Source organism: Ruditapes philippinarum, unplaced genomic scaffold, assembly GCF_026571515.1.
Source record: "Ruditapes philippinarum isolate M1 unplaced genomic scaffold, ASM2657151v2 ctg2204_1_1_1_1, whole genome shotgun sequence".
NCBI lineage: Eukaryota > Metazoa > Mollusca > Bivalvia > Venerida > Veneridae > Ruditapes > Ruditapes philippinarum.
In genome coordinates, this window is record NW_026860548.1 from 117,736 (window position 1) to 135,761 (window position 18,026).

The 18,026-nt window shown below is 33.0% G+C and overlaps 1 protein-coding gene across 5 annotated transcripts in view; it reads left to right on the forward strand.

Moving 5' to 3' along the window:
* LOC132760554 (fatty-acid amide hydrolase 1-like) overlaps positions 1–17,563 on the forward strand; it is a 74,003-nt gene extending 56,440 nt beyond the window's left edge. For all 5 annotated transcript variants that reach the window (XM_060752549.1, XM_060752551.1, XM_060752550.1 and 2 more), the window contains 3 exons: positions 698–849; positions 10,042–10,181; positions 17,363–17,563. In XM_060752549.1, coding sequence (XP_060608532.1) covers positions 698–849; positions 10,042–10,181; positions 17,363–17,488 — 418 coding nt within the window. In that variant the 3' untranslated portion in view covers positions 17,489–17,563. The remainder of the gene's footprint in view (positions 1–697; positions 850–10,041; positions 10,182–17,362) is intronic.
* Positions 17,564–18,026: the final 463 nt, after the last annotated feature.

The following is an 18,026-nucleotide window of genomic DNA, read 5'->3' on the forward strand; positions in this document are numbered from 1 at the left end:
TTACATAATTTTTAGGTCACTGAACTTCCTTAAACCGGAGATGTCAATATTGTTATAACACAAAACATATCAGTTAGTACCAGAATTATACAAATTTGGGAAAAGGGTGATGCCTGGAAGCATTAACCACAACAAAATTACATAAAAATTGCAGACTTTTCATGGTATGGCACTAACATGTCACATTGAAGGTCCCATGATAACCGCAGTATGAACACATTGCAGATGTTTCAAAATTCCAAATTTACCATTTCATATTAAATGTTTAATACTGCTTAAATCGGTGCTAGGAAATGGTGGCTTGCACTTCCCATTACCTTTCATGAACAGGGTCAATCAAATCGAGCCCGCAATATTTTCAATTTTGTCGTTTTGTGCGTTATTTAGAGATTCTCACTCTCTTTAATTGGTTTGATTGAGTCTGTACATAGGAATACTGAAAAAAAATGGAACATCCCTCATGTTCTCTAGCATCGGGTTGAGCAGTACTTAATTTTCAAAACTGGAATCAATAAACCCGAAGGACCAGAACACTTCCCCTTCAGAATCAAAATTGTAATAAACTGACATTGTAATTTATTTATTGACGGAAATTAGTGAAAATATAACCATTAATAAAACATGAAATAGATAGTAAATATACTTTATTAGTTGCTGCCAGCAGGCTAAAGGTTAAACATATGATTGGTGCTTACAGGTCTGTGAAGGATTGGTGGCAACTTGCAGGACAGATAGATCGATACAGAAAGGATTTTATGTCACTCTGGAAAAAAGATAACCTAGATGCCATCCTGTGTCCTACAATGCCATATGTAGCTCCGCCTACTGGAACTGTCAAATATCTAATAGGTAGGATGTTTGAGGGTGTGTCTTCATACCTTTTATGGTAGGGTGTCCATCTTGTCTTTCATCTGCTTGAATGAAGGATAACAGTATCAGTGGTTGTGTTATATTTATTATCAAAAGATTAATTTATGTTGATTTACTCCACAGTCAACTCATTATTGTCCCCTGCCTTTTCAAAGAAAAAACGGGGATATAGAAATAGGCTCCGTCTGTCCGTCCGTCCCTCACACTTTCGTGTCCGGCCCATAACTTTGTCATTTATGAAAGGAATTTGAAATAACTTGGCACAAATGTTTATTATAATAAGATGATGTGTCATGCGCAACAACCAGACCCCTACCTCCAGGGTCAAGGTCACACTTGCTCATTCAAGGTCAACATTGCCTGTTTGAGGGTATATGTCGTGTCCGGTCCATAACTTTCTTATCTATGAAGGGATTTTGTAAATACTTGCCATAATTGTTCACAATAATCAGACGATGTGTCATGCACAAAAACGTGTCACCTACCTTCAAGGTCAAGGTCACACTTGGAGGTCAAATATTAACATAGTCTGTTACAGGGAGTCTGTTACAGGGAATATTTTGTGTCTGGTCCATAACTTTGTCATTTATCAAAGGAATTTGAAATAACTTGGCACAAATGTTTGTTATAATAAGACGATGTGTCATGCGCAACAACCAGACCCCTACCTTCAGGGTCAAGGTCGTACTTGCTCATTCAAGGTAAACATTGTCTATTTGAGGGTATATGTTGTGTCCGGTCCATAACTTTCTTATCTATCAAGGGATTTTGTAAATACTTGCCATAATTGTCACAATAATCAGACGATGTGTCATGTGCAAAAACCAGTCACTTACCTTCAAGGTCAAGGTCACACTTGGAGGTCAAATATTAACATAGTCTGTTACAGGGTATATTTCGTGTCCGGTCCATAACTTTGTCATTTATCAAAGGAATTTGAGATAACTTGGCACAAATGTTTGTTATAATAAGACGATGTGTCATGCGCAACAACCAGACCCATCCCTTCGAGTCAAGGTCATATTTGCTCAATCAAGGTAAACATTGCCTACTTGAGGGTATATGTCGTGTCCGGTCCATAACTTTCTTATCTATGAAGGACTTTTGTAAATACTTGCCATAATTGTTCACAATAATCAGATGATGTGTCATGCGCAAAAACCAGTCACCTACCTCCAAGGTCAAGGTCACACTTGGAAGTCAAATATTAACATAGTCTGTTACAGTGTATATTTTGTGTCAGGTCTATAACTTTTTCATAGATCAAAGGATTTTGAAAATACTTTGCACAAATAGTCACTATAATAAGAGGATATGTCATGCGCAACACCTGCATCCCTACCTCCAAGGTCAAGGTCACACTTAGAGGTCAAAAATTAACATAGTCTGTTATAGGGTATATTTTGTGTCGAATCTAGAACTTCTTCATAGTTCAAGGGATTTTGGAATAACTTGGTACAAATAGTGTTATAAATTCTTCTCTCTTGTAATTTATAATTTCTACTACTTCCATAATTTCCTTTGCATAAAATAAACAATAACTGTTTTCCGTTTCATTTCACCATTTATTTATTTGAAAGTGTCCTAAATTTCTAATCTACAATTAATATTTAAAGTTACAGTTTTTCTTCCTCACACATGGTTGATAAGTCACTCAATTTTTACTATTTAGCTCTTAAAGACATTTTCTACATTTTTATGAAAAAATAATCCTTTCATAGAATTTTCTGAATTTTTTGTATGATGAGTAAAATTTAATGACGGATTTAAAAATAAAAAGAAAAATATATGTTGACGTGTTGGATTTCTTGTAAAATGGCAGTTTCCATGGTAACCGTATATCTAAAAACTGTCAAAATAGCCTAACTGTGTTATAACGAATAAAAAATGTATAAGATAGCTTAAAACACAAACTAGCATTGTTTTATGCAAAGATAACCTTATCTAATGATTCTGTATGAAATAAATGATAATCTGAACATATTTCTTTAAAAAATGAGTTTTCCATGTTCCTCAACCGAACAAAAAATGAGAAAAATGAACATGAATTCTCAGAATAATTAGAGATATTGAAAAAAGTGTTTCATAGAATTTTCTAATTTTTTTGTATATTGTGTAAAATTTAATGACAAATTCAAAAAGAAAAAGAAAAATATATGTTGGCGTGTTGGATTTTTTGAAAAATGGCAGTTTCCATGGTAACCGTGTATCTCAAAATTGTCAAAATATCCAAACTGTATTATAATAATGAATAAAATAGCTTATTACACTCACAATAAACATAATTTTATACAAAGCTTGCTTTATCTTAGGGTTCTGTATAAAAACAGACGATAATTTGGACATATTTTTTTAAAAAATGAGTTTTCATGCTTTTTAACTGAACAAAAAATGAGAAAAATAAACATGAAAATTTTCTGTAAAAAATTAAATCTATCAAGAAATTTCTTTTACAGAATGTTCTACATTATTGATATATCAAGTAACATTTGATTGTGGATTCAAAAATAGAAATAAAATATATATGTTGACGTGTTAGTTTTTTGTAAACGGGCAGTTTCCATGGTTACCGCATATGCCAACTGTCAAAATTACCACGTACGCTTTCTTAAGAAATATCAGTGTTATACTAAATGTATTGTCAAATATAAAACATGTTGTGATAAGAATTTCTTTTTCTTTTGATGTTATATTAAGTAAATGATACTGAATATTTATTTTAAAACATATCTAGGGCCATATTATTTTTTTCACTCGACTAACATACCCGAACAGTAAGCAAGTATTCAGAAATTTACAAAGAAAATAATGAAATTCTGAACATTTCTTGGATATTAATTTTTTTTTTTATGCCACCGCAGCATCTGCGATGCGGTGGCATATAGCGATTCACCTGTGTGTGTGTGTGTGTGTGTGTTTGTGTGTGTGTTATATAGATTATATAGTGAACTTAAAAAATCTTCTTGTGAAAAACCACTAGTCCAATTTCAACCAAACTTGGCAGGATTGTTCCTTGGGTGAAGGGCTTCCAAAGTTGTTCAAAGAATTTCATTCCATGCAGAAATCTGGTTGCCATGGCAACCAAAAGGAATTATAAGAATAAATTTAAAAAATCTTCTTGTAAAGACCCAAAAGGCCTAGAGCTTAGATATTTTGCATAAGGCATTGTCTGGTAGACCTCTAACAAGATTGTTCAAATTATAGCCCTGGGGTCAAAATTGGCCCCGCCCCGGGGGTCATTGATTTTCACTATGTACATATAGTAAAATCTTAAAATACCTTCTTGTAAAAACCCAAAAGGATTAGAGCTTGGATATTTTGCATAAGGCATCGTCTTGTAGACCCTTACCAAGATTATTCAAATTATAGCCCTTGGGTCAAAATCGGCCCCGCCCCGGGGTCATTGATTTTCACTATATGTACATATAGTAAAAACTTAAAACACCTTCTTGTAAAGACCCAAAAGGCCTAGAGCTTAGATATTTTGCATAAGGCATTGTCTGGTAGACCTCTACCCAGATTGTTCAAATTATAGCCCTGGGGTCAAAATCGGCCCCGCCCCGGGGGTCATTGGTTTTCCTTATATGTATATAGTAAAAACTTATAGTAAAAACTTCAAAAAAAATTCTTCTAGCAATTGACAAATGCTAGAGGTTAGATATTTTGCATGAAACATTGTGTAGTAAACCTCTAGCAAGATTGTTCAAATTATAGCCCTGGGGTCAAAATTGCCCCGCCCTGGGGGTCATTGATTTCAATATAAACATATAGTAAAAAATAAAAAAATCTTATTGTCTGAAGGTACAAGGCTTAGAGCTTTAATACTTGTTAAATAATATCATCTAAAGGTACTCTACAAAAATTATTAAAAATTTTGCCTCTTGTGTCAAAATTAGCCCCGCCCCCCGGGGGCCATAGGTTTTCCTTATATGTATATAGTAAAAACTTAAAAAATCATCTTCTCTAAATTTACAAAGGCTAGAGTTAAAATATTTTGCATGAAACATTGTGTAGTGAACCTCTTGCAAATTGTTCAAATTATAGCCCTGGGGTCAAAATTGGTTCCGCCCCGGGGGTCATTGATTTTCATTATGTACATATAGTGAAAAAATAAAAAATATTTTTGTCTGAAGGTACAAGGCATAGAGCTTTGATGTTTGATATATAATATCATTTATAGGTCCTCTACCAAAGTTTAAATTTTTCCCCTGGGTCAAAATTGGCCCTGCCCCGGGGCAGTGATTCTCATTATGTACACATATTAAAAACAGAAAATAAAACAAATGTTTTCTGAATGGGAGAAAGCTATAGCTTAGATATTTGACTTGAAATGTTGTTTGGTGGACCTGTATCAAAAGTGTTTTGAATTAAACCCTTGGGTCAAAATTATGCCTTGCCCAAGGGGACAATGCAGTGACCTACTTCCTTGTTCTTTGATGTACAGCAACGACATTTTGACCATGTGCACAGTTTTAGTTGTAAAATTGAACTTTGATATCAAGTGACCTAGATTTTGATGATGTGACCTACTTTCTTGTCCTTTGATGTACAGCTATGAAACTTGAACCATGCGGTGGCATAGCATTTTTCTCAAATGCAATCTTGTTTTTTTATTCAACACTTTTAAAATATATCATTTTAAACTTCTTTGCCCAGTTGTCTGCCAGTAATCAAGTCGCGACGCACTTTTTTCACTATACCACAAGTGGGTGGGGTACCGCGCGCAGAATTATCATCAATTCTGTCGTACTGCTGCTTGGAGAAATACTTTATGTGATGTTGTCTAAACGACATTCTTATTCTTTTGAACCAATCTCCTTTTTGAACATTAAGAAATATCTATTCTGTATTATTTACTCATTATTTGCATATAGCCGAAATTTAAACACTTATCCGAATACTATTCAACTTTACCTTCATTTGAAGAGTAATTATCCGTGATTATCTTTCTTGGATGCGCATAACGATGCGCACAGAAAACTACCGAAAACGTCTTTAAGATCTCATTCTTGAAACTTCCATCTAAAATCCTGAATCTTGACTCTTCAATCTAGAAACTTGAATGTTGACTACCTCCAGAAAATCTTGTCTCAGTATTTATATGAAATACCTTGACTCTCCATATTTGGAGGTTACCTTAGTGTTAATTGACAAATTTAAGCCTTCTATATTTATGACGACAAGTGTTGATCAAGTAACAGTACCAGAAACAAACAGACTGATTCCTGGAATATTTATGATGGTAACCAATGATTGAGTTCCCTAAGCACAACAATTGCAGGCCTCTTGTCCATAATTTATGCAGGTACCTGTTGACAGAGTAACCATACTCAAATCTCCAAGACTAATACACAGTCTAGCCCCAACAGATTTATAGTGATAAATAATGACAACAAATGAGGTCTCAATTCTCATACAAACTCAATCATTAAATCAAACCTTAACCAGGTGCCTTAATAAAACTACAACAATAGTCACAATAATAAGCCGATATGTCAGGTACAACACCTGCACCCCTACCTCTTAAGGTCAAGGTCACACTTAGAGGTCAAAGGTTAACAGAGTCTGTTATTTGGTATATTTTTTGTCCTGTCCATTACTTCTTCATAGATTAAGGGATTTTGAAAATACTTGGCACAAATAGTCACAATGATTAGATGATGTAACATGCGTAACATCTGTGTCCCTACCTCCAAGGTCAAGGTCACACTTAGAGGTCAAAGATTTACATAGTCTGTTATAGGGTATATTTTGTGTCCAATCTATAACTTCTTCATAGTTCAAGGGATTTTGAAAATACTTGGCACAAATAGTCTCAATAATAAGACGTTGTGTCATGCACAACACCTGCCCCCCTACCTCCAAGGTCAAGGTCACACTTAGAGGTCAAAGCTTAACATGATAGATTTTTAAATTCCGTGTTTCATTTTATTTTTTTAACAAATTTATTGTTACATTTGCAGATCTAGCATTGATCATAATTTTGGACTGAATGTCCTGAGATCCATACCTCAATCTTTTGAAATAGCACAATTTTATGCTTCATATAAAACTCCCGGGGCGGGGGAATGTTACAAATTCTTGTTGATATGGTTATGCCCCTTTATATGCAAATTTTGTTGGAATATCTAATTTTTGGCCGAGTTGCATAGGTACAAACCTGGAATATAGTATGGTGAATGTCAGACGGTGGGCGGGCAGGAAAAACTTTTGTAACAGTTTTCTCAGCAACAACTTATCACAGCCTCTTGATATTTGGCATACAGCATTGACATGTGGTCCCATACTGTGGGAGTCAATATAATAACAGTTAAATTTTCAACATTTATGGTCAGTGGTAAATCTTTTTCATCACAGCATTTACTTTGTTTTATTAGCTCACCTGAGCACGAAGTGCTCAAAGGTGAGCTTTTGTCATCACTCTGCGTCCGTCGTGCGTCCTTCAAAAAATGGCGTCAAACTTTTCAAACAACATCTCCTCCTAAACTACATGGCCAATTGCAACCAAACTTTACAGAAATGATCCTTAGGTGGACCCCTTTCAAAGTTGTTCAAAAATTTAAATTCCATTAAAAACTCTGGTTGCCATGGCAACCAATAAGAAAAACTTAAAAAATCTTCTTCTAAAAAACCGTAAGAGCTAGAGCTTAGATATTTGGCATGAAACATCTTCTAATGAGTGCCTACCAAGTTTGTTCAAATCAAAGCCCTAGGGTCAAAATTGGCCCAGCCCCAGGGGGTCATTGATTTTCCCTAAATGCATATAGTAAAAACTTAAAAAATCTTCTTTTAAAGAACTCAAAGAGCTAGAGCTAAGATATTTAGCATGAAACATGTTCTAATGGGTGTCTACCAAGTTTGTTCAAATAAAAGCCCTGGGGTCAAAATTGGCTCCGCCCCGGGGGTCATTGATTTTCCTTATATGTGTATAGCAAAAACTTAAAAAATCTTCTTTAAAAAAACCCAAATAGCTGGAGTTTAGCTATTAAGCATGAAACATCTTCTAGTGAGTGTCTACAAAGTTTGTTCAAATCAAAGCCCTAGGGTCAAAATTGGCCCCGCCCCGGGGGTCATTGATTTTCATTATATGACTGTGTATAGCAAAAACTTAAAAATCTTCTTTGAAATACCCAGATAGCTAGTGTTTAGGTATAAAGCATGAAACATCTTCTAGTGAGTGTCTACCAAGTTTGTTCAAATAAAAGCCCTAGGGTCAAAATTGGCCCCGCCCCAGGGTGTCTTTGATTTTCCCTATATGCATATAGTTAAAACTTAAAAAATCTTCTTTTAAAGAACTCAAAGAGCTAGAGCTAAGATATTTAGCATGAAACATGTTCTAATGAGTGTCTACAAAGTTTGTTCAAATAAAAGCCCTAGGGTCAAAATTGGCCCCGCCCCCCGGGGGTCATTGATTTTCCCTATGTGCATATAGTAAAAACTTAAAAAATCTTCTTTTAAAGAACTCAAGGAGCTAGAGCTAAGATATTTAGCATGAAACATGTTCTCATGGGTGTCTACCAAGTTAATTCAAATAAAAGCCCTGGGGTCAAAATTGGCCCCTCCCCGGGGGTCATTCATTAGCTTGACTTTTTTTTTTTCGATATATACATATTATATATATACATATATATTTAATATTTTTATATATATATATATATATATATATATATATATATATATATATATATATATATATATATATATATATATATAAATAAATATATATATATATAAATGTGTGTATATATATATAGATATATATATACATATTATGTATATTATACAAATATGGACTTTTTAGCTGTTGAATATGATGTGATATGTACTGAAAAAATTAATATTGACCGAGGCGATAGCCGAGGTCAATATTAATTTTTCAGTACATATCACATCATATTCATCAGCTAAAAAGTACATATCTGTTTTAATATATATTTTATAAATAGCTTTTATATGGCTTATCACATCTGCCATTGCATACGACGGAAATCATTATTTTTCAGCTTGTCTACTGTTTCCATAATTTGGCCCTTTCCATTGGCATGCTAATCCCTATTTTTCTTAAAAATGAAAAACGGTAACTTAAATAGACTAATTTGACTCTTATGTACACCCAACTCAACGTTTTATTAAGAATAATAACAACAAACTTGGCGTTACGTCATGTCAAAGTCTCGCGTCTTTTAGGGATTTCCAGAAAATCTATTTTTAGAAGAATAACCGGTGAATATACTCTGAAAATCTATTTTTAGGGAAAAAAAACAGTGAATATTCTCTGATATTGACCTGTTATTTTTTACAAAAAGTTGCTTGTTAGCCAATCAGGGAAAGGCATTTCAAAGCTATTTATAGATTATATAATATATATATATATATATATATATATATATATATATATATATATATATATATATATGTATATATGTATGTATGTATATGTATATACAACCAAGTTTGTTCAAATAAAAGCCCTGGGGTTTATACTGGCCCCACTCCAGGGGCCTATATACAGGTGAGCGACTTTGGGCCATCATGGCCCTCTTGTTTAATACGGTGGAGATACAGAAATTTTCTTGTGTATTTTTGTCATTTCTAGTTCAGTATCATACTTAGGCCATCCTTAAAAAAATGTTTGTTTGCAGTAACCCGACCCAGAATTTTCAAGGTGGGTAGGTAGGTCGATTTATTTATTTATTTTTTTTTTTATTGAACTGTACTCCCAAATAAACATGGAATTTCAAAATGCTGGACAATATATGCTTTGATAATCTGGTAACAATTAATAAATTGATAACTGAATTCTAATTTAATAAGACCTACATTTTATTTCTTCTATTAACCTTTAACAGAACATTAACAAAGCACAAGGCATAATTTTCTGATTCAAAAAAAAAATTTTTTATCCAGACCATGAAAAAAAATTTTGAGTAGGTGCAAATTTTGTGAGTCGGTCGCGTTACTGCAAACAAACATTTTTATAAGGATGGCCTTATTCAAATATTCACTTTCTTATATTGCCACCAAAATTCTTGTAATAGAGTTGGTAAGCGAACAGCATGAATCCTGATCAGACTGCGCGGATGCGCAGGCTGGCCTGGATCCATGCTAGTCGCAAACGCACTATGTTGGTTTTGTCATGACGTGGCACAAATGTTAAAATATTCATTTCAGGTGGTGTGACATATACAACATTGTATAATGTACTCAACTTTCCCGCTGGTTGTGTTCCTGTTACCAAGGCTACAGCTGTGGATGAACAGAATATGAAAAATTATCCAAATGTTACAGGGACACAAAAATTTATTAAAAAGGTTGGTAGTGGTACAGAATATAAATAATATTCACCGAATATCAGGCTTTATTTAATCCATGAAATATGGTGCTATATCAGTCAAATATATTTCATAATTTTTAAAAATGAATATGAAATATAAATATGAAAGTGGGCGGAGTTAAAACTCATATATATTTTAAGGGTCTTCTTTCGCCGTTTTGTTTGAAAAATCTGATAAATACAAAACAACTTTTTCTTGAATATTGTTTTGAAAACTATCTAACATGATAGAAAATGGTCTAACTAAGAAAATTAATCCAAACACCAATAAATTAATCCAAACACCAATGTCTTTAATTCAGTAATTAACGCTGTACAGACGTTTAAAGAGTTGTTTACATGACGTCACAATGATGCGCTAAATATTGCGCGTGCTTACGCAAAAATAACTGCGCGCTGGACAATTGCAGTTGGTAGCATCAAGGGGATTCGTTACCATTTTCTTTGATAATGAAATTAAATAAAAAGGTTATTAGTCCCCTACCGGTTTACCGGAGGGGACTTTAGGTTTACCCTCCGTCCGTCTGTCCGTCTGTCCGTCCGTCCGTCCGTCAGTCCGTCTGTCCGTCCGTCAGTCCGTCCGTCCACAAAACTGGATCCCGCGATAACGCAAAAAGTACTGAAAATATTTTAATGAAACTTGATATATGGATAGATGGCAGTATGGAGATTATGCACGTCTTTTTCTTTTCTTCCTATGTTGAAAATTCTGGTTGCTATGGCAACAAATAGACTGAAAATATGGCAAATTTTACACATAACCTGGATCACGCGATAACGCAAGAAGTACTGAAAATATTTTTATGAAACTTGATATAAGGATAGATGGCAGTATGGAGATTATGCACGTCTTTTTCTTTTCTTCCTATGTTGAAAATTCTGGTTGCTATGGCAACAAATAGACTGAAAATATGGCAAATTTTACACATAACCTGGATCCAGTGATAACACAAAAAGTACTGAAAATATGTTTATGAAACTTGACATATGGGTAGATGGCAGTTACGGAAATTATGCACATCCTTTTTTATCTTCCTATGTTGAAAATTCTGGTTGCTATGGCAACAAATAGACTGAATTTCAAGATTTCTGATTCTAGTTTTTAAGTTTTTTCACTATAAGTTCTTTATTTCTTAAGGTATTTTCTTCAAACTTTAAATATAAGTTGATTGTCATCAACCACATCATATGTGACAAGGTTTACAACTCTAGCACAAAATTTATCAGAATTACCTCCCTTGAACTTAAAATTTTCATGAAAAAAACATTGTTTTTTTTTTTTAATAACTTCTTTTTCTGAATGTATCTACTTCAAACTTCATATAAATGTTTCTTGTTGTCACTCAACATTTGTGAGTGTTCAATACTCTAGCAAGACTATTTCCAGAATTATGCCCCTTTTGAACTTAGACTTTTTTTTGAGAAATTGGTAATTTTTACTCCAACTTCTTCAATCATGATAGGATTTAAAAAAATGTTACATTTTGATAACAGGGATGTTTAAAAAATAACTTTAGAGTGTCCTTCAGTCTATCTGTCTGTACATAAAAACTGTTTCCTGTGATCACTTTTCAAGAACTTTTTCAACAAATTTACTTAAAATAGGAACCTAAGTGAATGGCCAATGGCCCTTCAGAATGTTGCTTGGGCTCTTACCGGTAGGGGACTTATGGATTGCTCGCAATACTATGATAATTGCTTGTTTTTTCGTGAAATATGGTATATATATTTTCACTCAACATGATAAATGCCACATATTTTCACTCGCCGTACCGGCTCGTGAAAATATGTGGCATTTCATCATGTTGAGTGAAAATATATTCCATATTTCACTCAAACAAAAAAATATCCTCTTAATATTTGCAGACAGCAAAGTTTGTAATGTTGGCAGCAATTTTATTTCAGTTAATCTTATTTTAAAGGAATATGTTTCAGGTAACCTTCCTATTGGTATATTTACACACTTATTGCATCGTCTCACCTTATTGTTAAAATGTTATTGTTAAGCTTATGTAAGGTATAAATTATTTTTAGACAATCAGTTAAATAAACAAAAAAAACTGTTTGCTCACTATGTTATTTGAATAATTTTTTTTTTATTTATATAGTTATTAGACAAAATTATTGCGACATAACCTTGAATGTTTAATTTTGCTGTTTAGTTTATACTGATTTTTTTTTAGTTTGATTGTGTAGGAAGCTATAAGCTTATAAACACACTTTTGAATCCGTTCCTGGAACCAACCAGTACTGAACAATGAGTTTAAAGTTTCTTGCTCAAGAAAACAAGGACTTGCTCCTGACAGGGTTTGAACCCATGCAGCTACATGTAGCGATCATTAGATTACTAGTCTGATGCGTTAACCACTCAGCCATTCCACCACTTAAATTTATAAATATATGAATAAATTTATTAATTTGATACTGTGATATCAATTTATTACAAAGTGTCATTTGAAATCTTGGTAGCAAATCTGAAGTTGAAAATCAAATTACAGAAACTCAAGAATTCTATGTATTGAATTAAGTAAAAATTTAGAGAATCTATATTTCGGGAGACTCGGTGCATGTAATTAAAGCAAAATTAGATACTTACGAAAAATAACCTGATTTACAGTAATACATGTGTATATGTTGTTTTTCTGCTTAATGTCTTACTTTAAAATGGTAAATGGATGTCACTTTTTATGAAAGTGAGCTTAATATAAAGATGGTTTTTAGCACACCTGTACTGAAAGGGCTCAAGATGATCACAATTTTTACAACAGTGCATCCATCTTGACTTATTTTTTTCTCTCCTAATTCCTCTGTGTCAAATTTGTTCCTAACATGAAGTGCTACTGAATCTCCAAATCTCTCCATTGAACATCTGGGTCAAACGGGCAAAAAAAAATAATTAAAAATGGAAGCTCTGAAAATCTTTTGTAAGTGCATGGTCTAGCTTAGGTATTTTGGGTGGAGCATCATTTAAAGACTCTACAAAAAAAGTTCAATTGATAGCCCTTTGGTCAAAATTGGCACCATCTCAAAGGGTCATGGTTTTTCCTTCTATAGTAAATACATCAAAAACTATTCTACTTGAAAACTACAAAGGTTAAATCATAGATATTCTGCATGAAACATTGTCTAGTGAATCTCTATAAAAATTGTTCAAAATATAGACATTTTGAATTGGCTGTACCCTGGGTGTTGTAGATTTTGCTTTTATGTCAATTGTAAATATTCTCTAAATTAATGGAGGCTAAATCAGGTATATTAGGCTTGAAACATTCTAAAACCATGAAGGTTTATACACGTGTATCTGACATGAAAATCTAAACCTCTATTAAAATTGTTAAAATGATGGCTCTTGGGTTTAGATTTGCCCCATCCCTGGGGGTCATAGATTTTATTTATATGTTTATATTTTCTATCTTTTCTAAAGCCATGAAGCCTAAAGCTTTTATATTTGGCATGAAACATTAATTATAATAATAACTTTATTAACAAAATGTAACACATTAAGACAGATTTGTTACATGTTATTTACAATGCAGCCTTGTAAATAGAATAAAATCAATTAAAGAAAATATAAATGTCAAAGAAGTTATTAAATAATAATCACAGTGTTAAAATACATACTTAAAACACATACTTTACGTGTTTACAATTCATTTTATCAATAATTATTATTAACATAAATACAAAATGTACTTTATTCATTGCATCTTCACAAATATATGCAGTTAACAACAAGCGCCCATTATTAGAAAAACATTTTTAAGTAAGAATAGAAATCTACTAATTCAACTCAACAAAAAAGTACAGTCATAAGGTATGAAATTGTGTAGTTGATCTCTATCAAGTTGTCCTTTGGTCTAAATTGTCTCCAGTGTAAATGTGATGGAATTTCCACATAAAGTTGTAGTAGAAATTGACAAATTCTACTTCTCTTAAACCACTAGAGCTGGATATTTTTGGCATGAAACATTGTCAAGTTGACCTCTACCAAGTGTGTTCAAATATTAGCCGTGAGGTTTTAACTGGCTCTGTGCCGTGGTGGAGGATATTCCTTATATCTTTGCATTTAATACTTTTAAAAATCTTTTCTTGAAACCGTAGAAGCTAAAGCTTAGATTTTTGGCATGGAACATTATCTAGTTGACCTCTACCAATTAAGTACAAATTATAGCCATAAGGTCTATATTGGCCCTGCACCAGGGTTCATTGATTTTCCACATACCTGTATATCTATATGAATTTTGTAATATCAGTTTAAGAATAAGACTTCATTATCTGCTTTTCATTTATGGTGTTCAAAAACAGTTTTCAGGCTGTCCAGCGTCCCTAAAATTCCTAAAAAATCCTAATTTTTTTCAGTTTGGCTAAAATTCCTAAAAAAGTGAATAATTCAAAGGGAATTCCTAAAAATACCCTATTTTTTCACTGAAATTCCTAATTTTTTTATCTTTTGTTATAAACATACTTATAACTTGTAATCCTGCGAAAATGGTCTTGAAAATGTTTTGAACATGGTCAAAAATGATTTGGCCATGATTTGCCAACTCAAAATTGGTGACTATAAGGTTTCGTTCCAACTAAAAGTTACTTTGACTATGTCCGTAACATTACTTTTTCATAATCAAAGCAGTTGTTTATAATCATGTTGACAGTTAACAGCAAAAATACTACCATATCATGGTCCTGAAACTTAAATCATATCCATAAGAGGTCCACTTATTCTGGAATATTTTAACACTGTTTTGCCAACTCCAGATACCTTGAATTTTATGTTTCTTCTTTTTTTCCAAATGGCTGAAGTGGTCCATTTATATTATCATATTTGAAAATGATCATAATGAAGCTGTTGTAACGCAATCTTAATTAAAAACATGTATAAATACTTGTCAAAAATTAATGTACAATTTGTTTACTCACAACTCTTTTATTTAAATCTGCATAATTTCAAAACAACATTGTAAAGTACTAAATGTGTTAATGTAGACTTTGCAAAATTAATTATTTCCCTCATACTTATGTATCCTTTCCGATGCCATTGTAGGAGAAATATTTTGCCACAAAGTTATCAATTTCATTCAATTCTTGTTCTTTTATTCATATGGTGTGATTTAGGAAAAGGCAGACTCAAATAATGTAATCACACTCAAAATAATTTGGCAGCTCAATTTAAATTTAAAGCTCATTTCCACTTACCATGTACACACATTTTGCAGTTATATGATCTAGATAAACTGCAATTGAATAGTCTGTGTGAATGAACTTTTTTGATATGCAATTCTTTGTGTTGATAACAGATGTTTCCCATTTGTTCAAATGATTGTACTAAGGCTAATGCCTTTTTACTTCCTACTTGTACAAAAATTTCATTTGTCCATATTCAAAAGCTGCATTGTGCATGAATTTCACTGTATAAGAATTCCTTTTATATAACATTCCCAAAATATAACATTCAACCATTGAAAAAACATATTTCAAATATGGTTTGAACATGGTTTGACTATGACCCAGGGGAGGCAGTTGACCAGTGAGTCCACACTGGTAGACACCTCTTTGCTCTAACTAAACTAGAGCATTATTTGTGCGTTACTGTTGAATCAAATATGCAAAGGTTAGCCCACATCATGGTCTTTTGGGGCCTTAGTTTAGTTATAAAATTCCAAATTATAGCCCTAAAATTTCTATTATGTACCCTAAAATTCCTTATTTTAGCCCTAAAATTTCTAAAATATTGCCCTAAAATTTGCCCTTATTTTTTGTCGGAAGGTGCTGGACAGCCTGAGTTTTGTGTCACTTCTACATAGTGGCATTTTATATAGATTACTTCTCCCTAGTCTGTCACAAAACTTGTCACGGGGTACACTTAGTTAAACCCCTGCACAACAAAGTTGTAAAGGGGGTATACTGGAATCAGCTTGTCCGTCCGGACGTCTCCTTGTCTGGCGGTTTTTCCTTGTTCGCCCAATAACTAATGATTCCTTTAACCCACAGTCTTCATATTTGGTATTTAGATTGGTCATGATTAGTAGATGATCCCTAGTGATTTTAAGGTCAAAGGTAAAGGTCACAGGGGCCTTGACTAAAAAAAGCTTGTCCGCCCAATGACTTAAGATTCCTTTAACCCACAGTCTTCATATTTGGCATGGAGGTTAGTCATGATAAGTAGATGATCCCTATAGATTTTGAAGTCACTGGGTCAAGGTCAATGGGGCCTTGACTAAAATTATTTTGTCATGATTAGTAGATGGCCCCTATTGATGTTGAGGTAATTGGGTCACAGGGCCTTGACTAAAAAAAGCTTTTCCGCTGGATTACTTAAGAATGCTTTGGTCAACAGTCTTCATATTTGGTATTGAGATTATTTTTGACTAGTAAATGACCCATATTGATTATAAAAAGTGTGAAAAAAGGTCAAGTCACAAGAATTTTTACTATAATATGCTTGTCTGCTCAAATGCTGAAGAATGCCTGTCCACAGTGTATTCATTTTCACATTTGAAGCATTTAGAATACATAACTAAGCAATGGCTTAGTAACCTCAGATTTGGCAGGTAGGTTGTCCTTGAGCTTTAAATGGCCACTTTAGATTCTGTCAAAGTGGTATGCGGCGGGAAGGGGGGGGGGGGCTGTATTCATGCCGTGGCAGTTCTAGTTAATATAGTTTTGTATAGGTTAACATGCCTGTATATTTGAAGCACTGCCTATTGTATATAGTAGACCTCTATATGTTTTATCAATAATGCATTTGGAGTATGCCTCCACCTTCGAGGTTATTTAATATCATAAGGATGAATAAGTTAAAACATTTTTCAGACAAGTTTCTTGAATTGGTCTCGACCCTTATTGAAATATTATTTTTTATTACTGAGACAAATTTACATATATTGCTCCACCTTTGATGTGCTCTTGTGTTAACAATAGCAAAAGGTCATGGCTTTGTCAAATTATATACAAATGTTTGTTAATATTTTTAAGCAATTTTTCCTCCCATTACTCAGTGAATGGGTACCTTTTTGCAAAATTTGTTACTTATAATAATTTTGGCCGAGGACATTTGTATTTACCAAAGACGTTGTTGTTTTTGTTTTCAGTATTTTTGTTGTTTTTGTTTTCAGTATTTTTATGTTTTTGTTTTCAGTATTTTTATGTTTTTGTTTTCAGTATTTTAGTTCGGACACAGGAGGGTTACCAGTATCTGTACAATGTGTGGGACTACCGTTCCAAGAAGAGCTAGTGTTACGTGTGATGAAAGAACTAGAAACAGGACTAAAACAATTGAAGGAATAAAATGAGATTATATAGGAATTTTATATGATGGTTTTTAATACAAAAAATATCCATGGAATAAACAAGATTATTGTAGCCAAAATTTGTGTCATTATTCATTTCATGGTAATGTCATGTGTTCAGTGTTTACATTTGTCAAAGTTCACAAAGAAGTTTAAAAATCTGTTTTAGTGAAACAGAACAGCATTTTATTTCTAGAAATAATGGTAATCATAATTGAAGGTCAATATCCAGTGCTTATAACTCTCATGGATTTTGACTGAACTATGGCCCTTTTTAAAATTCTTATTTCAAGTTTTTGATACCACAGCAATCTTTATACCTATAGAAAGTATTCACATGAAACTTAATACATGTCTTTGGAATCATTATTGGAAGTCGCTATCTTTTTGACTTTGTGAATTTAGAAAATGTTTGGTTAAAGTTTTGCTTGCCACATTATATTTTCATAAAACTACTTATTATATATTCACTTGAAACTGGATTTACACTACAAGTAGACTTTCCAAAACCCATAACTCTGGCATTAATTTTGGAT